This window comes from Gobius niger (genome assembly GCF_951799975.1).
Source record: "Gobius niger genome assembly, chromosome: 4".
Classification (NCBI taxonomy): Eukaryota; Metazoa; Chordata; class Actinopteri; order Gobiiformes; family Gobiidae; genus Gobius; species Gobius niger.
The window spans coordinates 27,142,521-27,168,559 of NC_136855.1; the positions used below are offsets into that span (position 1 = coordinate 27,142,521).

The 26,039-nt window shown below is 43.1% G+C and overlaps 1 protein-coding gene across 1 annotated transcript in view; it reads right to left on the minus strand.

Moving 5' to 3' along the window:
• Positions 1 to 1,137: 1,137 nt before the first annotated feature.
• Positions 1,138 to 26,039, minus strand: part of fto (FTO alpha-ketoglutarate dependent dioxygenase) — a 112,490-nt gene continuing 87,588 nt past the window's right edge. Inside the window, exons 9-10 of the mRNA XM_079554477.1 lie at positions 3,008 to 3,148; positions 1,138 to 1,918 (exon numbers count right to left, since the gene is read on the minus strand). Coding sequence (XP_079410603.1) covers positions 1,912 to 1,918; positions 3,008 to 3,148 — 148 coding nt within the window. The 3' untranslated portion in view covers positions 1,138 to 1,911. The remainder of the gene's footprint in view (positions 1,919 to 3,007; positions 3,149 to 26,039) is intronic.

The window sequence follows — 26,039 nt, forward strand, 5'->3', positions numbered from 1 at the left end:
CCCTCTCCCGTTTCTGTAAGTGTAGCATTTACTCTCAAGGACATTTAATGAGTAAAAAAACGTAACATGCTACGACACCTGCAGTGGCGCTTATGGGCCTCTAGAGACATGAGTTAGTTAGTTCTGCTCTAAGTTTTCTCATCTTTAATAAATAACTAAAAAGAAAATTATTATTGAAACTATTGAAATGGGGACAATCCAGACAACGTAATTATATGTCAACAAATTCTGTTTTTTTCATCCTATAGATATCTAATATCCTAAAATGCTGCACTGACCATATTTTTGGCCATTATTCTGTTTACAATTGGGTTACTGAGAAGACTTGTTTGATTATTAATATTCCGTCATAAATTGCACTGACAATCTAGAATCTAGCCAGAATCTTGTATAATTAATGTCATTAAGACTAGATGGTGATCGTGAATGAAAAAACACTGACACAAGGCGTGTTGAAGAATACTTTTTTTATTACTTTACTGCCATTCCTACTGCTTACAACAGACGAGCGGGGGCAAAGGGAGCACACACTGATTCAAACAGTTTTTAACGCTACCGCCAATCTACAAACAAATCTCTGACAACAAACAACAGAAGCGCAGCAAAGAAGAAGAGCAGCATTTGGCAACCATTAACATTTTTGAAAAAAGTAAAAAGGAGTGCATTCTGCATTTTTAATAGTAAACAGCGTCTCTACTTCATCATGGACTAGATAGAGGAAGGGAAATCAAACAAGCAGGGCTGCTACACTGCTTTGACGTTGGCCCCCTTTTCCCACCCTTTTTAGCTCTTTCTTTGAAAGTGGATTTCGACTGAAGCGCCGGATCCTTCTCTCTCTCTCTCCCTCTCACTGTCTCTCAGATGGCCTGCAGCATTACAGGGGCGCGTGGTGCTCTACACACTTTAATAGTAATTAAAAGCGATTGAACAGCTGTAATTATGAGAAACGGCGGCTGTGTTCTGGGTCATTCTATCAGTACTGCCTTTCATCCCGGCATAGGCAGAGGGACCCGCGCTCGCTTGTCTCCTTTCCCCCCCCCATATGCACGTCTTCATGTACAAACAACTGGCAGGCTGCCTACAGGCTTCAAACACACTATCGCATTCACACACACACACACACACACACACACACACACACACACCTACACACACACACACACACACACACACACACACACACACACACACACACATACGCGCCCACGACAAAAGTGAAAGTGAACAACACAACATATGACAAACACGCACACACGCAATAACGGTACAAACACATCATAAAATACTAAAACCACATTCTTTATAAAACTCTTTGTTGACATTCATAACTTTCTTAGCCTTCATAGCTTACTTTGGTCTCTCCAGTCTCGCTTTACCTCGGAACACAATGAATAGCAATCCACGATTCACAATGAACAAAAACGCGAGTGAGCAAAAATGCTATCAGTCTATTTTTGTATAATCATATAACACTATGTAGAAATCTCAAAAGCATATATGCATGTACGGTACTGTGTGGCTACTGAGAATGACTCAATACACTGATAAAAGCGTGTGTGGGTTAGATGAGCTTGAGTAACATTGAAATAATAAATAGTTACACAATGTATGCTAACAATGAAATGCAGGAATTGTTATACTAGCTTGATACGCCGGACTCGAAGCATGTTACTGAAGCACTATTGCGATAATACCGTGATACTATTGTGGTACTGTGGTTTGTGTTGGGCTGGGTCAGACAGGTTGGCTAGGGGTCGTATAGGTGAAGGTGGTAGGGGGTGGTGTTGGAGATGCCCTCGTCAAAAGAAAACAATGGTGAGATCACGTCGGTGCCGTTAGTGGTCTCGTCCCTCCTGTCGTGTGGGGCCATTCACAAAGACTGGTGGGCTACTTCAAAACACCTGGGATACATCACATCCTATTGAAAGAGAAAACAATAGCAGTTTAATACAGATGGCAGATACATTATGTCATCGTGTGTTGATGATGGGAGTGTGAACACAGCGCAAAGCCTTCTCCTGCACATCCCAAAGATTCGCAGTGGGGTTAAGATCTGGACTATTGGCCAATCCATGTGTGAAAATCGAACCACTCTTTCACAATGTGAACCCTGGCATTGTCATCTAGGAATATACCCGTGTATCAATGAAGAAGAAATCCACTGATGGAATAAACTGTAACATCCATTCATGTGATCTCATTTAATTGAGTTATTCTTGGGGACAATTCTACATAAATGACACAAATACATGAGTGAGAGGATCGGTCCTTGGGCTGCGAAGGGTAGGCCTGAAATCACTATATGGCATTACACACTACATTACACGTCTCTGGATTCCGCTACCACTAAAAACATGTACAATAGACCAGGATGAATGACATGAGTGTGCATGAATGAATGGTGGTGGTCAGAGGGACCGTTGGCGCAGATGTGTGCAGTCGTGATAGGTACCACCAAGTATAGACTAAATATGTAATTGATGCATGTAAAGCACTTTGTGAGTATGTTTGTGAAAGGAGCTATATAAATAAAGTTATTTTTCTTCACATTACTAACAAAAAGAAGCAAAGGTTGAGATATATAAACAGTGGCTCTCAAACTGTGGTCTGTTTACCACTAGTGGCACTGGGCTGTGGACCGTTGTTTAATTTAAGAACAATCTTATTTGTGTTTATTTCCTCCTTTCTCAAAATACTCAATTAGATTGACTACAGTCAAGTTCATTCCTGGTTTGGGACAGGTTTGTGTGTGAATTAAAATGTCCTAAAATATAATTTTTATGATCTATTTTAGTCTTTTTGTCCATTAGATTGTTGCTACAAGTAATTTAGAAAAGAATATCACACATTAAATACAGGTGTCTTCATAATTTTGAGCTTTTGTACGAACTTAATTGCATCAATTTCAGTCGTGCATGAGTGAAATGTGTTAAAGGTCAAATCACGTCCAGTTTGCCAGATTAATGTGACACATCAAAAACACAAACAGCTTCTAAATTGGGCCCACCTCCAGAGCAGCGACTCCACTCTGCTGATGATTTCGGCCAGATCAAAAGGCAGAGGCATGCGGGGGTCATCCACTCCCCAGAAAGGCCGGTCCACGGGGGCTTCCTCAGGGGGCAGTGTCTGGGCCAGTGTCGAGTGGCACCTGAGGCGACAGGACACAGGAAACAAGCGGCCATTAACTCCTTCGACTCATAAATCCAACGGGGTTGACAGACAGCAGTATTTTCTGCGTTCATGTGACATCATATCGTTCTAAAGAGCCTATAGTTTAACACAGAGGCGGAGACAGGTCGGTTTTCTATGGTGGAATTTGTCTTAAAACTGTCAAAAAGCAGATGTTGGTTGATCTGGCACAAAGTTCAGTGTCTTCTCTCTCTCACTATAGTGAGAGAAAGTGGTGACATAATTCATATTCCTTCATATATTGTTGTTTGCTGACCCGATACCACACAGATATAGATAGAATAATAAGGTTTACATTGTGCCTTTCATATGATATTATTGCAGACTCCATACAATTCTCACTTAGTCCATAGTAAAATAATGTAAAACACTGTAGTTTGGATTCACATTACTATTCTGAGCCCATATCCATTTCCCAGTAGTTGTTACTCAAAATGTTCTGCTGTATATGTTATTGACTTCTTTCTTTAAATATTGCTTTGGCTAATGTGACTTTAAGGATGTTGCCCCCCGTTCAGAACAGTAGACATCTGACGTTCAAGTCTTGATCTGTATTACAGTGTGTGGGTAAGTGTTAGGGTGCCCTCAAAACACCCATCTGCGGGCATGTGGCCTGATAACCAAAGTGAAATGTCAAGGCATGCATCCTACATAATAGATGAAATATAATAAGGCCATAAATAAATCTGTCTGCTGTTGCTCAGTTTGCACCACATAGTGACCTTTAACCTGGGGTCAGCCGTGGCAGGCCCTGATACAGTCGCAGCTGCGTCCAAGCTTTTCAGCTCAGCGGGAGGAGTAACTTAATTAATAGCATTTTTAAAAAGGGGAAGTATTTGCAGTGACATTATGGTGTATGTTACACAACCCAAGCGTCTGCCATGTCATCAGATTGGACCAGTTTGGGTTTCATCTTCGAGGAAGATGTAGCTAAAAGCCATTGGATAGAATGAAGAAAAGGGTGATGTTATGCTTTATTATCGAGTTATTTACTTTTTGGTTTGTTTAAATATGCAATTTGTATGTCTCATTTAATTTTACAGTCACATAAGAAGTACATCCAAAATTGTAGGCATTTCCAAATTTTAAGTATCTGTTCTGATCTGGGGTTGTTGCAGTTGATCAGGTCTAGGATCATCAGCAATATATGTCTAAAGAGTGAGATCAGCTGACTACATGAACATCCAGAATGGCCAGATTATTCCATCATGATTTGTTCTTCCATGATGACACGTGCATATTCCAAAATGACGATGCCAGGATTAATCGGGCTGTGGTTCAAGGAGCCTGAGACATCATTTTCACACATGGATTGGCCACCACAGAGGCTGGATCTAAACCTCAGGTAGAATCTTTGGGATGTGCTGGAGAAGGCTTGGTGCAGTGGTCACACTCTCCCATCACCAATGCTAGATCTTGGTGAAAAAATCAATGCAACACTGGATCTTATAATATTGTATCAGCAACAATGCCACAGCGAATCTATGCTGTAATCAAAGCTAAAGACGGTCCAAAAAAAAATAGAGCGTGTGACCTTTTTTTTTGTGCCAAGTTTTTTGGGTCAGGCAGAGTATCTGTTGTCGTATCAAGCACTCACAGGTATGAGCTTTCCCAAGTGGCAGCCTGTGCAAAAAAAAAGTTTGCTGACCCCTAAAGTATTTGTGAGGTGGCTCTCCTTAAACACACAGTAGTGTTTGACCAAGAGGCAGACAACGTGTGTTTCTCGTGCATTTTATGACTCTTAATGTTGGATGTAAAGACCCTGAGGTGGTGAGAGTGTGCAGCCTATAACCTGCTTTACAGGCAACGAGCAATTCAGCATTTTAAGCATTTATGTGTTTATAATGCTTTTGAAGTTAGTGAAATAAACAGAGGTAATTTGGCTCTGTAGTAGAAAGTAAAGAGGAGAAAGTGACTAACAGCTTGTTTCCAAACACAAACAGCTGCAACACTATCAAGCAAATAGCTGTGATATCATGTCTGTCGATTAATGCCTCATTCATCTTACGCACTCGCACGGCCACACAGCGAGATGATTTCACAACAGCGACAACGTCTTTATTGGAATCACTACAAAGCCCAGAGACACCGGGGTTTGATGTCCCAGCCTGATTTTGATATGATTAATAACATGGAGTCAGTTGATTTGTACAGTGTTTGGAAGCCTCATAGACCTTCATGCCACATCCTTTGTCAAAGCAGTGTAGGCTAAATATTTACTGCAGTGAGTTGGTGTTGCTCTCCGCTGTCGTAGTAAATCTGCCCCCGCCCCTCTCCCTTTTGACAGATGGGGGTGACCCTTGGCCCTGGAGGTGCAAGAGGGGAGCGCTTGAAGATGGCATTTATATGTTTTGTGAGGTGCGGTGACTAAAGAATTTCCTTCCAACCGCAGCAACACGGACTGGTCCTTAAAAAAGACACCAGCCAAAGGAAACAGGATTTTCCACCACTAAATGCTGAAATTTGTTTCTCGCACCTTCATTATAAGCATAAAGAGTATATATTTTTTGATCAATGTTCATAGTTACATCACATCATCCCTCCAACCCTGGACCCATACCAGCTTGCTTATCAGTCCAATCGCTCAACTGAAGATGCCATCTCCACTGCGCTTCATACAGCCCTCACTCACCTGGGGATCTCCACCTGGGGATCAACACGTCACTGTGCAACTGGCTGCTGGACTTTCTGACGGGGAGACCACAGGCTGTGCGTGTCCTCCAGAACCATCACACTGAACACGGGGGCTCCCCAAGGCTGTGTGCTGAGCCCCCTCCTGTTCACTCTGCTAACCCATGACTGCACTCCAAAGTACGACGCAAACTTCTTCATCAAGTTTGCAGATGACACATCAGTGGTGGGTCTCATCAGCAACAGAGACGAGTCAAACTACAGGAGTGAGGTGAGCAGTCTGGCCATGTGGCGCACACAGAACAATCGCTTTCTAAATGCGGAGAAGACAAAAGAGATTGATGTGGACTTTCGAGAAGCGCCGGCCAACGTGCTCCTCTAACAATCAACGGTGCTGCAGTGGAGAGGGTGACCAGCACTAAGTTCCTGGGTGTGCACATCACAGAGAAGTTCTCCCGGACCATGCACACTACATCACTGGTCAAGGAAAGTAATCAGTGTTTCTACTTTCTCTGCAAGTTAAGAAGAGCCAGAGTCCCAGCCTCTGTTATGTGCAACTTCTACAGAGGGACTATAGAGAGTCTCATCCGCAACCCTACGCACCCATCACACAGTCTCTTCAAAGTAATGCCTTCAGGGAGGAGACTGCAGAATCCACAGGCCAGTTCCAGTCAACTGAAGAACAGTTTCATACACCAGGCTATCAGGAAGCTGAACTCCCTCTCTTCTGCCCTCCCTGTGCTTCCACCCCTGCTCCACAACAAGGACGAGAGAATGAACTATTTATTTCAATGCGAAATGAACTGACAAATAAAAACTTTGAATCTTTGAAACCACAATACAGAGTAAAAGGTCAGGAAAGGTGGGTGCATAGGTGGATCCTTTAATGTGAGGTTTTGACAAAATTTGATGAAAAAAAAAAAGTTTTTTGTTTTTTGTTTGTTTTTTGTTTTATTTTTATTTAAACTGTGCTGAATTGGTTTCGTAAAATATGTCAAATATATTGCTATATTGTGTAGCCCTAATACACACCCAAACAGCATTTGACTCGCTTTTTGCCTTACTTTTTCATTTTATCCTTATAATTACTAAGTGCTTTTCTTTTTTTAGCTAAACAGAAAAAAAAAAAAAACCTGTAAAATACAGACAAGAAGAGAGATGCTTGAGTTGCCAAGGAACCGCCACAATTTAACGATTATATATTTTCAAGGTCCTTAATGTTTGACCAGCTCTCAGGCTAAGTGCAGCGTTTTGGTGTGGTTAGCCCCCTTAAAGAGCCACTGCATTACGCTTAGTGAGGAGCGGCATTAACATCACCAATTCCAATATATCTTGTGCGCTCTGGATCCGGGCCTGATAATAGCATCTGTTAACATGCGCTAAGTACCATTATGTAGCACATCACTTCATAAATAATACGATTAAGCGACCTTGGGGCTTTGCAACGAGCCGTGTGTTTAAATGTTCTCATCATTTATTTAGGCTGCGAATTAAAGGAAGCAGCACTTCAGAAGAGCAGGCGGACATGGCTGGCATACATATCAAGAGGCAAGTGCAAGTGTGTAAAAGAGAGGTGTAACTGACCCAGACGTGCGTTTAGTACATGCAGTGCACGGCTGCCATCATCCAGACAATGCAGAAATAAATCTATAAATCTGCATGTCACATTTATATTATGTGATGCTATACAATACGTCCGTTGGCATACATTCACACAATGGATGAAGTGCCTTGCCCATGGACACAAAAGCAGTAAGGGGTTTGAACAGTCTCGGGGACACACAATATCTGGGTTGCTATGTGGCAAGACACGACCAAAACATGACAAGGTATGCGTATAACACAATACAAGCTTGGCTATGAGAAATTCTCAAATCAGATACTTGCTGGATGTCATAGTAAGTTTTCAGATATAGGTCATAAAGCACTTCACAAAGAATCATTATTAATTCACTCTCCACACTCAATGATGGCAAGGTACATGTTAGCCACAGCTGAAGGGCTGCCAGTGGGCACCATGGACCCGTCCAGCCACCACCAAGGACCCATACATCAAATTCAAACATAGGGAAGGTGTGTGCAGTGTCTTGCACAAGGAGGACACAATGAGAGTATGCACAGGTGACGGCTCGATTCGAATTGCAAACGATGGATGTGTGAATGCTCTAACCCCAAATACGGATACACAGAGCATTCCGGCAAGTAGGTATTATTCTTGATCAGTGCATCTAACTTTTTTCTCAAAATTAGCTTAAAAACACACATAACCAAGGTTGTAGAACTGAATCAGCGGAGGTAATTCAGAACACACTCTTACACAGCCTACTGCTGTTCACCAAGTAACGCTGCCTGACTGCTAAAATGGAACCAAACAAAAAGTCAATATCGAAGCGAGGTGCCTTAAGCTCTCTGGGGCTCTGACTAAATTTTCAGTATAAGCTACAATAGAGTAAAAACAAGGCTCACCAAAAGATTTTCCCATGGCTGAACAGTCCACCTTAAAGTTAAGGTCAAAGACAAAGAGGTGTGATGAGGCGGTGGGGGTGAGGTGAAGAGGGAGAAAATGTGTTTGTGAGTCCAAGCTGTTCCAATGGATTAACCCGAGACAGATATGGGCCTAACTATCCCATCTGGCACTCGGTCAAGAGAGATTGGCAATACAATCACTCATTTCAATTTGCCCTGAAACCTTATAGCTCTGCAGGCCCCCACTTAAATGGTATGCTAATGTGAAAGGTATCTAGGATTCTATCGCCTGTATTCCACTGAGGCCTTTTCTTCCATGCAGCACAGTGCACTTGAACTGCAGCTTCACGGCCCTGGCGCAATAAGGGCCCGATCCCCCCTTGCGCTCAAACTAACCACTTTAGCTAAAGTGAGTGTTAATTATGGACAGGCAAAGCAGTCAATAAAAGGTTAATGTAAAAGTCAAAGGATAAATTCCTTTAAGCATTGCATCATTCCACCATCCCTGCGACCAACACGCTGCTCGCAGGTCTCCTAATCAATACGTTTTACTGTAATGCGCTCCCCATCGATTTCCGACACCCCCCCCTCTCTGCTGCACAGTCTGGGCTTCATCACTTGGCTAAAGAAAAGAAAAAGAGGAGGGGGGTTTGAGAGAGCGCCGAGTAAATAAAATGATTAACCTCGGTTTCACATTGTTGTTCCCCTTTTAGTCTCCATCTGAGAGGCTCGTTAGGAGGGTGCCCAATATCACTGCGGCTATCGAAACATCGCAATCATCAGCATCATCACCCCACTCAATCGCCAGGCCGCTGTGTAATTGTGTAGCCGTACACTCAAGCAGGGCCATACATTAAAAGGCCCTCTGCTCTTAACAGGGTGGAAATCCGCCTAATAGACAACATCAGTGCTTCCGACTCATGCAATTACACTGATAGATGCACAATTGTGTCAGGCCAAGTGAAAAAGAATCCAGACAACGCAGATAAGAAAAAACACTTATTGCGTTATTGCTACAGGAGGGCATTTGTAACCACTAGAGAACTGGACAACGTAGAGTCCGTGGACATCATCGTTTGGTCAGGGAGGGGTCCTCAATTAAGTTTCAGATTGAGCCGCTCCAACTGCACTTAATGCCAGTTTGTTTTGAAAAGTATGACGGCAGACAGTGAAGTGAATTGAGCACTGAGCGGCACGGTAGCACAGCGGTTAGCCCTCGTGCTTCACAGCTAGAAGGTCCGGGTTCGATTCCCACCTGGACGGGGCCTTTCTGTGTGGAGTTTGCATGTTCTACCTGTGTCTGTGTAGGTTTCCTCCGGGCGCTCCGGTTTCCCCTACCACTAAAAATATGTACAATAGGCCAGGATGAATGAGAGTGTGTTTGAGAGTGCGCATGGGGAAACCGGAGCGCCCGGAGGAAACCTACACAGTTTCTTGTCAATGTTGCGCCATGCCTGGATTTTTCACCTTTTTTCATGCGAGCAGTTACAAATGTGCAGCTTTCGCGGCACACGCCTATTTCACCGGACAGGTCGGGGTGCCGGGAGTCCCTCCTATTACTGCGCACTGCCGTACAATTACAATAGGCCCGAGCCCTGCCAGGCCACTCGGGCCTAATTACAGAGGGGGTATTATGTGAAATCGGCTTGTTCTCTCATCATCAACATACTTTGAACCTTCTCCAGTGGTTATTCTTAGTAGTGCGGTGATGGCTCCCAAAAAACTTCTCCTTCTCCTACATATCAAATGCTTTCCTCACCTCCTGAAGCTTAATCCTGTAATCACAAACTAAAACACACAAGCCGCATGGACTTTTCCTCTTCTTTATTGAAGCAACTGTGCAGCGAAGGAGAGCAAGAGGACGGGGGGTTGGAAGGGGTTACGGGAGATCACCCAGGAAGGAAAACCAGGAAGGGAAACTGCTGGATATTTTGTTTCTGCTGTTTTAGATCAATATTGCATTTTCTAATAAAGATAGTGAAAAAGATGTGTTTGAGATTATTACCAAATACCGGCAGAGCTGGACTGGCAGAAAAAAAACAGCCCGGGACTTTTGGGTCAAGACCGGCCCTCTGCAAAATTTAATTGCGAGGCCATTACCAATAAGATAAGCCCTTGTACAAAAACACCTCATAGCCCCCACCATTTTAATCTTATCGTTTCCAACATTTGTAAAATGATAGAACAATCTTAGAATGTTTGTTCCGTTAATGAGGTTCCTCTTGCGACTACGACGCAACTAAACTTCACAAAACCCATCAAATGCTCACACTGTAGATTTAGTTAATGAAATGAACTTACCAAAGAGTTAGAGTGAGAATAGAAGATCCTTTTATGGAAACCAGACACTTTTCCAAACTGCGTGCACTGACGACAAGGTTAAGCAAGGCGAGCCACCTTACAACTCCCAACATGCACTTCTTTGCATTAATTTGTCTGGAATGTATAAAAATAGAGGTCTGAGGGTCTGTGGGTCCTGGAGGGTGTTACAATAAACCATTTTCACTTATATTGGCAAATATGATGTGAGGGGCAGGAGTAATGTTATATCCGAGATTATCTGGGAACTATAACTCAAGAAAGCATGCCAACAGAGGGGTTCCTCGGCCCACCGGGAAAACCCCCGGCGCTCCAAGTCCAGCCAAGAATATCAGAATGCATAATACCCCCTCTTTAACACCGGTTAGTAGTTGCCATTGTGTCCCAAGGCAACACACTTCACCCACATTGTTTAGTCACAATATATAGAGACAAAATATGTAAAAATATGCCAAATTACCAAGGAACTCAGCGACGAGTTCCTTGGTAGATTTGGCAGATTCACTACAATGGAATGTTTATAAAGCAAAGGACAAATACATTAATTGGAATGACTAAAACAGCTATTTTTCTTTAGAACAGATTTTGAAATATGTACAGAATGTGAAGAAGAAATTGTTTTTACAATTCCATCCTTGCCCTTTCTGAGGCAATAAATCACTGTGATTATCTTGACAATACTAGCCCGAAAGCCATCTGAATGTTGCTGGAAAGTTGTAGAGGATGTTAAGAAATACGGTGCAACAATGAGTTCTGCGGCATCAACAAAACCAAAGCGTATGTAAAAGGGAACTTCATGCAAAACTTCCCCTTGACTTTGCATAACATCATTGAATCATTAACAAAATATGTGCCTAACCCAATGTTCAAACTTCAGAATCAAATTAAATCTGCAATTACACAGGGCATAAATCAGCTGTCACTGTCAGCCTTGTAATGTCTCATATGTCTGTGTTCACCAAGCCAAACAAAATACCTCCGATCACCTGCTTCCTCAATGCTTCGCTTTTGCTTCATGTGACTCCCCAGCAACCCCGGTGCAGGTGTGAATCTTTATGGTCTTGGCAACTTGAGTGCCCCTGATCGCTGAGAATACAATCAAACAAGTCATGAGAAAACAGGCATGTGTCACATAAATCAGCGTGGCCCTAAAGGTAAGGCGAGCAGTCACGTCCCAAGGTGAAGTGAGCACCGAATAATTGTGTTATCCTTTTAAACGCTTCAAGGTATGAGCAACCCGGAACATGCGTGTCATACTGTTATATAATGCTCAATTTGTACAAGTATGTGTTGAATTGATGTTTTAGCACAGTGACATTTTGTGGTGTTGTAATCCGGCCACAACTCAGATCATGATACAGTATGTGCCAGTCCAAACCCTGGATATATCTTTTCCAGTTCAGAAAATGAAAGACTCCACACATATACCCAGTACAAGACTGCAGGGTTACAACTTATTAGTAGGCTATTCTTTACAAGTACTGTAGCACTACTGTAGTTAATTTCTCATCAGTCTCAACTGAGTGTGTTCTCAAGTCTCAAGTGGTCTCAATTAGAGATGCACCGATCCAGCTTTTTTGCTACCGATACTGGGTTTTGAGTATCTGCCGATACCCGATATTTACCCATACCACTTTCTTAAAAGTGTCTTTCTCTGAGTGAAAAATTTAATACACTATCACCTCCATTTTAAGATCAATAAAGTCATATTTTATTGTATATGATATTACGGATCAATTATCAATCATCAATTATCATTATCAAACCATTGGATACACATTTAACAAGGATCACTGGACTTTTCTACACTAAATATCCCATATGGGTTACATTAATAGAAACAATTTACATAAAAAGATCTGATCAATACAAATATATTAGATCCGCTATTTCTTTAACTAAAACACTTGGCTTCAGCAGTAGTCAATTTTATTTTATTGGGCTACTCAAGGTATTTCTATCATAGTTTCTGACCCTAACGCATACTAACCGATTCTAACCGTGGCATTTTGGGCGGCGACCAAATACTTATACACAGCATGTCCATATTCACTCAGATTTAGGTGGTAAATGTTATGTTTTAAAGAGCCAAAACTGGTATCAGTTCAGTGTCGGATAATTGTAGCCAAGACCCGATATCATATTTTTTTCAGTATCGGCTCCGATATCCAGTATCAGATCGGTGCATCCCTAGTCTCAATGATTGTTAGTGTTAATTCTATTCAGGCTGAAAATTATTTAGATGATACTTGAGAACCACACTGGTCTACATACATCAAGAAGAAGAAGAAATGGCTCTTTAAAGTGCAATTCCTTCAAAATGTAACTCAAGTAAATACAACGAGTTACACTTTGGATTTGAACCCAGAACACTTGCGGTTGTTATCCTGTAAATGACTAAAGAGCAGCTTAGATGTGTGCTTATTAACCCCCCAGCTCCATTATCTCGATCACTGCCACACTGAGCGATAAATTTCAAGCGGTGCAGAATGTGGGCCAGCCAGAGCGCGTGGGTTGGGCTAAGCCATAGTCGTTTCCTCGGGATCAATCAAACACTATTGTGTCTGCAGACGCTGCTGACTGTACACTTTGTAAGTGTCTGAGGTGGGCAATTGTGGAAAGAGAACCAGGGGAAGGGGGGGGGTTGGACTTCAAATGCATGACATATGTTCCTTTCATTTTGATTCCCTCTAAGGAGCCATGGCTAATAAAACTAACATCTGATGCAATCTTTTTTTTTTCTACATTTAATTAGTGGTTAAGCAAAACCACATACACAAAAAAAATGCATTATTATGAAAGGAGACGAGATGGGCTCTGCGTAGGACTTTAAACACTCCCCCCACGTGCCACCAGCATGTCTGCCGCTGGAAACAATGATCTTGCCCAGGACCGCCGTACCTTTGGGTGGTGTAGGGACCTCCTTAACACTGTGAGGTCTCCCTTCAGCCAGCTGCAGTCTGGCTCCTCATTAAACCACATGAAACAAATAGGGCCCATTATGGCGTTTACAGCCAGTTGGGAATGCATGAATGACTAAGTGGTTCTATATAGTGCACTCTGAAGTTAGTGTAGCTGCGCACAGATGTAGTGGCTTTGTCATACCTGCCTGACGGTTTGATGTGGCTAAGTGTGTCTTCTTGTGGGAGGCGGACCAGGTGCAACCCAAAAACACACACAAAAGGTAGGCAGCTTCTAAATAGGCCTCATAATTGGGGGTCATAAAACACTACAGCAGTCTGGAAGTGCAAGAGGAGTCATGGCCCTGAACTAAAGCTTCTGCTGTCAAAAATCCAGGTGGATGTCCATTAGGTGCTTAACAGTGTAACAAATTACCCAACACTGTTACCCTGCTCCTTCTTCACCTCAGGCAATGGACGGAATGTGGCCTTATGTCAACACAGGCGCAAAATTTACGACCAGACGACTATAGTTTAAATGCAATCAGGTTCTAATAAAAAAGGCAGGTAAAAGGATAAACAGATAGAGCCCTTCTGGCCATTGTAGCCTTCCAACAGTGTGCTGTACAGACATATCCCGCCCTACGGCTCTGGCCCGGTGTAAAAGTGTGTATGTTTGAGAGAGGGAGAGAAGGGAATCAAAGAGAAGCGGTTACAATTTGTGTGAGGGCTTCAGGCAGAGAGCACTTGAGGTGTCTGAGGTGCTTGGCCCTACAGCGACTTGTGACAGGTTACAGCTAGCTCGCCTGAGCACCTGGCTTGAAGAAGTAAAACAAGAGGAGGGAAAAATACAAGCGCAGTCGATTAAGAAGATATTATACATAGAACTATATTTCACACACTGCATCTGGAAAAGCGTCATTTCAAATTGGCTCCAGACGGTCCTGCTTGAACAGATACAAAAGGCAGGAGTGGCTGGCTGGCTAACGTCTGAGGCCCCTCCTCTACTGCCTCATGGGCACTCTGAATGGTACACCAACACTCATGATGGATGAGCTTAGCCTCGACAGCTATACAAGCAGGCCAGAGAGGCGACACCTGACCCCAGTCACATGATAAGGTCGATCCAATGTGGGCATGCTTCCAACTTACTTCAGGTGACAATGGCAGGGTCGAACCAGCCAGTCTAATAATAGCTTCCTATAACTTATGTTAACACACTGCTGTGAGGGATAGTGTGCTATGTTTGCAAACTTAGACAAAGTAACCTGCTCCACAAAGGATATTAGGTTTCACAAAGAGGTTTGATGATGAGAACACCCATGGAATGGAATGAAAGCTTATTTCTAAAGGTCTTTCCACATGACACAAGTCGCCCAAAGCAGCACGAGGCCGTTCTGTATGGAGTTTGCATGTTCTCCCCGTCTCTGTGTAGGTTTCCTCCGGGTACTTCGGTTTCCCTTACCACTAAAAACATGTACAATAGGCCAGGACGAATTATGTTGTGTTTGAAAAGTGCGAGTGTGGGACAACGGATGGAAATTAGCCTCAGGCTACAATCCAGCGTGGTGTGTTTACATGTATGTATCCATGTATGTTCATTAACATGCACTGTCCCGCACTGTGCAAGAAATCTTGTTCATTCATTCCACACACGGTGGTGGTAAGTTACGTATGTAGCCACTTTACCCTGGGGTAGACTGACAGAAGCGTGACTGCTCACATCTCCAACCACCACCATTTATTCACCCACACACAGAAATCATTCATCCTACGGGTACTCCTTAACCGAAGAACCTGGAGGAAACCTACGCAAGCACGAGGAGAACATGCAATCAAACCGAGGACCTACTTGCTGAAAATACATCTAGAATCAAAGTTTTCTAGATGTAAGATTTCCAGAGTAATAATTTTCCCTGGTTGAATGAAGCTTGCAGAAGTCAGCAAAAGTGTAGGCTTCAACACAACTATGCAATTGCACATGCAGTCATGCATACTTGCTGTGTGCTCATGCCAGAGAAGTGCTTTCTGCCAGGTGTTTGAACTTCTGCATCACCTGCTGCTCCCGCTGCGTGAACATGAGTTTTGTTTCACCCTATTAAGTAAATAGTGTAATTAAAGGGCCTGGGTATTTAAAATGCTGTGAACAGGCAGCAATTTGTTTGGAGGAGCAGTCAGGCTAGGCCCTGAGGCAATGCACTGAACAGGAAGCACAGAGTAATGCCAGCCAGGAACAGACTCTTTCTTTGTGTGCACACTACATACAGTTTGTACCAGTCTGTTCAATTACTTCATCTCTGTTTGTGTGGGTGTAAATCAATCATTAAAGTTCTTTGTCTTTGAAAGAATCTGTTTGTTGTTGAACAGGTACTTAATAGTTGTGTTTGTTTTGTCAATATGAAAGATTGATGTCATAACTGTAGCACCTGCATGTCATAATTGTCTTTTTGACTGCACTTTATCAAATGGCAATAAAACAAAACCGACTATAGATATAGGCAAGAGGTAACGCAGGTGTTTTGCTCAAAGAAAACTGGAAGGAAAATATTGTCAGCAGAAATGAAGTTCTCAGACAGACGACGTCTCGTCATCATTGTGTCTGTGCAAACATCCCTCTTTACACTACCTATCCTAGTCAATTCTGTGCCTTTGCAGCTGATCCCGGGTCAGCTGTGGGAAAAAGAGGGGATAACCTCTTCCTGAGCAGCAGAGAGGCCCAGATGGCTCTGCAAAAGCTCCCATCCAAAAACTAGCTTACGACTCAATCACTGCGGCCATATCAACGAGTCCACAGTTTAACCCTCTCCCGTGTCAGCCAAGGTCACAGACGCACACTTGAGAGGCGAAGGCAGCCAGGAGAGGAGTGCTGCCAGAGGAGAAGGAATTAGACCCGGACTGAGTGGCCCTCATCTGGCTAAGCCTGGTAAGTAGCAAGACTAACAAGCTGAGGAGGCATGGTGTTTTGGGTTAGCACACATGCACACACACTGGTTCTATGCACACAATCGACATAAATAAAGAGGTAGGAACACACAGAGGAAGTTGGAGGGCTACAGATGGCATGCCCTGGGCCTACTGACTGGGGCTCTCAGTGAGCTCGTCTTAGATCCACACCCACAGGAGGGCTTGGGAGCTAGGAGCGGGGGACAAAGAGTGCAAGAAGAGATCAGAACACAGTGCTCTCACCATTTTAGGTCTATTTGTGTGAATAAATAGTGTCAATACATGTCCAAACCCATATGCTGTCCAAACAAATGCATCTAAGAGAACATTACATAAACACCAGTCCAGACCACTGCCGTGCCAGAAGTGCCAGAAGTCACCTCAGCTGCGATTCCGCCTGACTTGCACTATGGCATCAGACAGGCAGGACACAGGCAGCGTGAGGACAACAAACTGTGAATACGGGAAGAGACAGAAAATCATTGAGAAGCTTGCCTTTATGAATGTTTGATGAGAGAAAGTGGGGGTTTGAGGGCCCCTATTGCCTCTGGTTAAATCAGAGCATAGCGTGCGGTGTGTGACTGCCAGCAAACTGAGGTGGAGACGAACAGGATTTGGACTAGGCCCAGACTAATGTAAAAGAGTAGAGCCAGATATATTTCAAACCAGCAATTACTTCCCGCTCTTGTACAAAGTGACGCGCAAGGATTTCTTTGTGTACAAATTGATTGTGTCATAAATATTTAATTATGAAGCTGGCAACACTTCATTATACCCTCGTTAATCAATCAATCAATGCCACTTACATACTTAAACATGCATGATGCAACATAAACATAGTTACTCCAGAAAGGTCTTGTGTGTAATTGTGAATCATCACACACTATTGGATGCATTGAATATTTGCCCAGTGGTCGCCCAAATGTGGGTCGCGGGACTTTGCCTGTATTCACTGTTTATACATAGTTTTTATAGTTTGCTTTGTGATCAATGCTTGTATCAAGAGATTGAAGTGTGGAAATACTGTGATATGATAATAAATATACTGAAGCCAGAATAATCGTATCACAATGTATCATAAGCTGTTATAAAGCAAACTTGTATCATATGCATATTAGTTCAGGACAATAGCACTATATCGTATTACAAAGTTACTAAAGTAGGAGGAGGAGGTGAGTGACAGGAGGGTATTAGCCAAGCTCACCTCCATAATGGACAACACCTCCCACCCACTGCACGGGACTGTAGAGGAGCTGAGCAGCTCTTTCAGTGGTAGACTGAGGCACCCTCAGTGCAAGGAGTGCTACCGCAGGGCCTTCATCCCCACTGCTGTCAGACTGTACAACAAGACAGTAAAGTAACATGTGCAATAAACTCCCTTAGCAAAATTACGTGCAATATTCTCTGTATCAGCGCCACTTTATTCCCTGTACCAGCGTCACTTATTGACAACCTACACTAGGACTGTAAACTTTGCCAATGCTGATCTTCTACTTTCTACTTTTTATTGTCTGTTCTAATTTTTATTCTAATTTTTATTTTATTCTTAATTTCCTTAATGTTTATATTTCTGCCCCTTAAGATTTTTGTTTTTTTGCACACCCTGAGTGATCTTATTAAGTGCCGATTGTAACAAGTGAATATCTCCATTGTGAGATCAATAAAGGATTATCTTATCTTATCTATTTCCATGTTCTGAACAGGAAGAAGTGGGTACCAAAATGTATAAGTATTTACATGGTATTTTAAACATGGATGATTAAAGTGTTGCTAATGACAGCATGTTCCGCAAAAGCAACGCAGTAATTTAGATATTGAATAACACGTTTGATGGAACCAGTTCCATTCACACACAACTATAACATCTTTTACTGCTTCGGGTCATGGTCATGTTCCATTCTTCCCTTTGAAAGCAAACTAGTTAAACCTATAATAACAGTTCTGGCACTAGGCCATGACAAATGACATGTAGCTATGTGGGAGTGACAAACAAGAATACAACTCATGTTATACAAAGCAGAATCTCAATTAACAATCATAAAGCTTGTGTCAGTGTGGTTCATAAGGCATGCAGCTGAAGCGTGGGAAGTTGTGCATATACACCCACACCCAGTGTCTGTTCATTGTTCTTGACTTCACACCTGCACTGGCATCGGACACATGAAACGGATGGCAGTGACTCACAGCGGCTTGTTTTAATTAAAAATACAAGACAAGTTACAGCAAACCCTCTATTACATCTATGAAACTACTTTTTAATAGATGTCAGCCAGGTGCCAATTTCGCCTCAACATGACTTGGGTTATGTTACGAAACAAGCAGAGCAGCATACGTAGTAGCTTTATCTCATCTGCCACCAGTGACAGCACTGAATCCTGAACCACCCGTCGGAAGCTCAACTCATGTTAATGTGTCACAATGAGGCGTTTTGAAGACTTGATTCATCCAACTGTCAGCGATGCCAGAGACACCACTCCATGACTTAGGATCAAATGAAATCTACTGTCTTAGTCTGATCAAGAGTTGCCCTGGCTCTCATTTACATCCGTCAGGTTCAAACTTTTACACTTCACTACACAGGTGGATCAAATACATAAAGTACAGGCACAAGTTCAATCTTTGGACTAATTTATGCTCAAGTAACACCGAGTACTTCTGATTTGGAAATTATAGTGAGGAATTGACTGACAACTCGCGCTGCTTTTTTCTCACAACTGCTGCACTTTTACACATGGGCCAAATATGGGCTTCTTCCCGGAGCCTGAGGAGAAGACAATAAAGCAGTTTGCCAGTCCTTTCCAGGGCAAGAGTGAGTCTAACAGTGCCCCCTGATGGCTCATGCATACTTTATATCAGAATGAAAACGTCTGAGGCGGACATGTGTGCCAGGGAAGCTGCAACACCTGACATCAAGTGGAGCCATTGTCCAGTTAATGTCAGGCAGAGGGAAGAGAAAATAGTAGTACTTAGCAGAGCAGCTAACGTGGTCAAATCAATAGCAGCGTCTGAGTAGCGGAGGAGTGGTGTGCGCTAGGAGGTGGCTGGGGGCCAACCCCTGGCCCTCTGCCCCCCGGCCTGCTCCTGGGGGAAACCTGAATGTCTCTTCCGCCTCCATCTCTTCTGCTTCACTGTCCATCCTGTGACTCGAAAATGTGTTCAACAAGACAACATTTACAAACGTATGACTTTGATGCAACATGGGCAGAAACCCATACACACAAAAATAATACACACAATACGTCTCCTGTGAAGAAATAGTTTCCCAAAGCAGTGCATGCGTATGAACTTATATGAGTGCTAATGTACATGCGTCTAACTATACACTACTAATACAACTACTGACTCACAAATATAACAACAACAAAAAATCCTATATACAGGAAATATTAAGGGTAAAACAAGTGCTTTTCCCTCATTTATCCTTTGTCACTGTTGCCCTCTTGCTTTCAATCACGGTTAACATCACAGGACACGAGGTGGAGTGGGATGGGAGGAGGCAAAGCACAACCCTGCTGTACAATGCACTTGTCTGGCAGCTGCTGGCTCTGACATTTGAGGCCATGGGGACCTTGTTGAAAGAGCAGATGCTCACTGATGTACAGGCACAGGAACACGGCAACAACACAAGTGGCTGAGGCAGAAAAAATCTGCACTAGCATATGACAGGAAAGAACAAGGGGATAAAGCTAAAGATGGCTGCCACGTGCTGAGATTTGTTTGAGACAGATGCAGGGCTACGTCCGTGCACGGACATGGCACACTGATGCAGATACAGGGAAAAAAAACTATCAAGTGATTCAAAATATTACACGCCCGATATTACAATAAATGCAATGCAAGGATTATCCAAATCATTTTGTTTCTTTAATGTTCAACTGAGACACTGTCATCATTTAAAAAACAAAAAGAGACGATTGAAAAAGAATGGATGCACGGAGAATAAAGGGAAAGTAAAACTGGCAAAAGGCTGAAACACACGACTGAGAATGCAAAGTGAGAGCTTGACGATAGCATGGTGCATCTCCGGTAGAGAAATGAGTTTCCACAGAAGGGCTGCAGGCATCGTTATGGAAATTGGTGGCTGGCAGCGAGTTCAGCTGACTGTAAACAGGATCTTGGTAAGGCATATAGCCCCTGGTGCGGCCCGTAGAGCCAGCCTTCCTCATGGAGTTGTTCTGAGCTAAAACACTCCCACAGTCCCTCCTTCTATCTGCTGGGTTCCGTTGCTCCAACCTGCCCAAACTGCACTAGTGAGTAATTTATGAAGCCAAGCGGGGGTGGCGGCGGAAGCAGTACGTGCACATCCTGACACCGAATACATGGCATGTTCCACATGTCTTCGCGCTAAACTACAAAGAACCCTTTTGTCTCTACAAAAAAAAAAAAGAAGCAAAACTAAAAAGTAGTGGAGGCTTCTGTATCTCGTTGTAAGCGGTTATGATCCTGGAACTGCATCTTTCCTACATATCTATATTGTACCACTGCAATGAAAAATAAACCATCATCTTTCTTCAACACCCCAGATAAGTATAAGTGCATGTGCGGGTCAGATGGAAATACATGGGTGTCTCTGCAGTGCACAAGCAGCTCACTCTGACATCTCTGTTCTCCTGCTAATAGCTGTTGCCGGGACAATTAGGCCTGCATTATGTTTTCCTTCCAGCAAAACAAAGTGTGGTGGCGTAATGCAAGGTCTTACACAAATGTAAACAACTTCATCTTGTGTCTGAAATATGTGTCACAACAATTGTTCAAAGCGGCCCATGGACACAGACGTGCAGGGTTGAAGAAACCCTTTCTAATTAATGAGAGTGAGAGAGTCAGTGAGAGAGTCAGTGAAAGACACAAACTCACTTCTCCAGAGTTCTCCTTCAAACAAACACTTCCTACGGGACACTATTGTTTGGATTGAGGCATCATGGGTAGCCTTATTTACAGATTTTAATTGCTCTGGTGATCAGGGGGTAAAACACCCAGTCGTAATCACCCCACAGTAGAATTGTTACTCATTCTGACAATTGTAATATAATGCTCTACAGCGTGCAGGGGAAAATTGAAGTATACAAAAGAAAGGACCAGGGGAGTGAAAGATGGCTGAAACTGCATGAGGATACCACAAAAATACTGAGGAAAAGAAAAAATAAGCAGGAAATATTTGGGATGCTAATTTACTTTGGTGAGAAGAGCTAATCCGGGCAGGCGGAGAGCAGAGATGAGGATGGGACTGTTGTCCAAGGAAATGATTGCTCTCGCACCTCAAAGTGACAACCATGAGAAGCTCACCGTGCCTGGACCTCCGGAGCGGAACCACCGAGTAGACATTCACTGCAGTCGTCACACAAATATATACACCAACACCTCTGTGCTCAGGAACACCGCAACTGAGGAGCTGGGTCACCTACACCTGCAGATTAGTGTCAGCCGGCAGAAGTATATACATGTGACTGTCAGAGAGATGTCCCCAATCCTACATGAGAGGAGCCAGCACACTTGCACTGGAATACATTACACACAATCAGGTATATTTTGGGAGTGATTAGCTAGACAGCTCCAGCTAAATGAAAAATAAGAGGATGTGACAAATTACAACGATTGAAACAAGAAGCTGAGGGATGATTACAGAGCACTTAAGGTGTGTGGGGAGACTACTTCTAATCCATGGTCCAAACGTCAAAACATAGATTGGATAATATTGAATATAATTGAAGAGGTTTTCCCATTCTTGGTAAGCTTGTAACAGCACTTCACTGAAATGAAATGATTTATGTTTGTCTTTGTTAAAATAAAGGCTGCCAGCTCCGCTATCAAGCAGAAAAGTAATATGCCATACTCTATCCCATATTAATATGCCTGCTGATAAAGGTAACACAAACACCCTGTGCATCAAAGGTGCATGAAAAATTTATCAGCCAATCAGCTGGCAATTATTCTCTTTAATCTCCTGGAGGCAGCCAATGGGGATGTGCCTCTGGTGATAGTGGCCTGGAAGGTATTTTTGCCTTGGGTTTTAGCACATTTCACAGTCCAAACACTTACTTTGCATTATGCTCAGCTCAGGCTTAAATTAAGTAAGGCAAACTTTCTTAACCGCACAGTATATAACTTTTTATTTAACAGTATAGTACACCACAGTATTTGTTTGGTAGATTGATAATATGGTCTCTTCTCTCAGTATAGACCAGGTAAGGAGATTGGACATAGATAGATGCACCCTGCTAACTGAGAGAAGCAATGAGAACTTCTAAGCATGGCAAATTCAGTAAAAACAGACAAATAGACAATAAACAATTAACAATATTTTATTTGGTAACACTTTATTTTACACTACCCTGGATGTGCTTTGTAACAATGTGTAACTTGTACCTATATGGGTTGGATACACGATGGAATAATCATGTGTTTGTAGTTTGGAGGTACATAATGTAATAAGACACAAGAGTTATTCCATTGTGTATCTAATCCATAGGTACAAGTTATTAAAGATTGTTACATAGCACATGACATTGTACCAAATTTAGTTAGGTACAATGTATCAAGGTACTGTACAATAAAGTGATACTCCCTAACTCTAACCCTGATCTTAAGCAGCCCTAACCCTAAAGGTCATATGCCTTATTAAATTATGTACCTGCAAAGGACAAATACACATTATTCCGTATGTACAACATATATATAAGTTATTACAGATTGTTACAGAGCAGATCACAGTGTACTAAATTGTGTTAGATACAATGTATCAACCTCTTAACACCCACCTAAACCAAGTGCATTTTCTCCAGTTTGGCTTCACCCAAATCTAAAAGCTTCTCGACTTGATCTCACAGGCTATAGGCCAGTGTAACATCTCATTTGAAAGCTAAGACCTGCAAAACTGAAAAAAAGTGTCACCAAAAGGGGCAGGACTGGGACTAGAACAAAACACACGATCATTTATGACCCTATGTGTAATGGCACAATATAGTCATATATGTCTTTAGTCATTTACAAAATCCCATTAATTGTTCAATTACACTGCATCAAAATCCACATAGACCGTTCCTGCCTGCGCGCCATGATGGATAGGCGGTGCACAGCTGACAGCCTCCTTAGCTGCTCCGCTGAGTGTATAACTAGAAACATTAGCGAGCATCCTCACCCAAGGACCCCATCAAAGACAAGGGTATTTAGCCTGCTGTCTATGGGAAAACACACCGCGGACAGATGTATATACGTACACGTGCGTCCAAAGCTGGCACGCCCACGCCCGCTTTATTGGCACATGTGCACATTGACAAACTGCAGTTGTACTCAAACATATATATGGATGTACACTTTGATATGGCCGCAATAACACACACACACACACACACACACACACACACACACACACACACACACACACACACACACACACACATAAAGCAGGGAGAGTGAGTCAATAGTGCTGATTTTCCTTGTCAGCTCCTGGGCAGGCACTGGTTTAAAGAGACATCAATCTGTGATGTCAGCACTTACCTAATGAACCCGCTCGGATCGATGGGCGCACTGGTCCGCCACAGCCTGCCTTCACTGCCCGGGCCTGCTTTTTATGTGGATGCTCTGACACTTCGGGGATCTATACTGCGCAGGGCGGCGGACAGCACAGGTGTATCCAAGTGTGCACACGCGGGGAAGGCACAGGGACATCGATTCTGTTTTACATGGTTGTGATCACCTAGTTATTCGGGGACTTAGTTGTAAGACTCGAGCCGGAGCCGTGTTTCACTTCATGTGGTCCCTGCACTACTTACTGCAGACTCTCTCTGTCCTCCAGATTGACCAAAAGAGGAAGAGAGGGATACCAGATTGCCTCAGTGAATGTACATCAACAATTTTATCAATGAATTAAATAAAAAATAATATTCAGCACTGTTTTTACGCCGTATTTGTTGAACGTCACAATGGTTGGACTCCAATCAACACTCGGCGAAGTTTAAACAACAATTCACTGTCAAAGCAATGGTCTGGGGATGGCGACTGTGAAGGTGGGAGCAGTGGAAGACGCTGCACAATTGGATTAGTTCCATTTCCTTTGATCAGCCTCGCCCTGTCCCATCTCGTATGTGACACTTCAAATGCAAGCGCTTTCCCTGTGCCACTTAATTGACCAGAATAAACATATTATATTGTGATAAGTGTCACGATTGTAATAAATTGTTTGCCGTGACTGACACAAATCACGGCATTAGCTTTGCCTCCCTTATCTGGGGCCTCCTCGTGCCTCCTCAATAAACAATCTGGTCGACAGGAGGGAAGACGGCAGGGCAGGAGGAGATAGCAGACAGAAAGGGAGCGGGATTGATGGTGGGTGAGGAGAAAAGAGCGCTGCAAACGTGATATAAGGTTTACCCACTTAACCATTCAAAAAGTCATCTTCCTCCATCAGCGCCCCACTCTGCGCTGCATGAGAAACATTATCTTTCCACAGGAACCATCACTCACAATGGGCTCCCTTCAGAGCCGCTTGCCACTACTCATTTCCAACACAGTACACCGCATTTCTGACACTTTTGTATCGCCTCCTTACCTCCGTGTCCCTTGGTGCTAGTGTGTTAAACGTAAGAGCCAAATGCATTGTTGAGAGGATGAGAATAATGTGCGAAATAAAAGGAGAGAAGTGATGGGCAAGGAGGAGCGCTGAGGGCTGCTGGTGGGAGGATGTGGGGAGTCTGACGTGTTAATCAGTGAATCAGCGTCCATCCACTAATGTCTGCCACTGTAAATAAGGCTTCATCTCCTGCCGTCACATACGCTGCCTTTCCAGCCCATTAGGCGCGAGCTGGCTGGCTGAGGCGGCCCCGCACTCGCTGGAGACTCATTTACGTGTCTATAGGCATCTGTGGCTGGTGATAGGGAGCCCATGTGAAATTAATGGGACTGTGGGTGCTGCCAGTCGGCCAGCTTCTCTGCACTCACACACACAAACAGTATTTACAGAGCCTAATCACACGCATGTACGCTCGGGTGCATGAGCTGGCTCACCTACATATGGACACACAGGCATACACACATGCACTGTTTTTATGCACGCTGGGTAAACTAACCTTTGCCATAAAGATTTAGCAGCTTTATTAGTTTAGGAAATGGCTGTAATTAAGGATAATTCATAATGGCTGCTTCTCCCCTCTCAGCGGTATTAAGGATAGGCAGGCCTAATTCAACCAGCTTGCCTGGAACACTAAAGCAGTAAAATTGGTTAAGTCCATCTACAAAGGGGGACGGACAATATGCATGTAATATATTTCACTTTCATTTCATTGTATGAATTAGAGCTGAATGTTCATACCTCTGTAAGAGATTGTAGAATATTTACTATACATATTGTAGAATCTCCTAAAAAAACCTTGCTTCTTTACTGAAAAGGTCAATCTTGAGATGCTCAAGTGTGCATGTGGACTCTTTCACATATACCACCAGACGAGAGACATAAAACCAGAAGACAAGATCAATAAATGTACACTTTTTATGACTCATTATGACTACTGAATAATATAGCACAAACCCTGATCTCCCCAGGAGACCTGTTTGTTGTTGACTCTTAAACATTAACACATACTGTGACAGGCTGTCTAA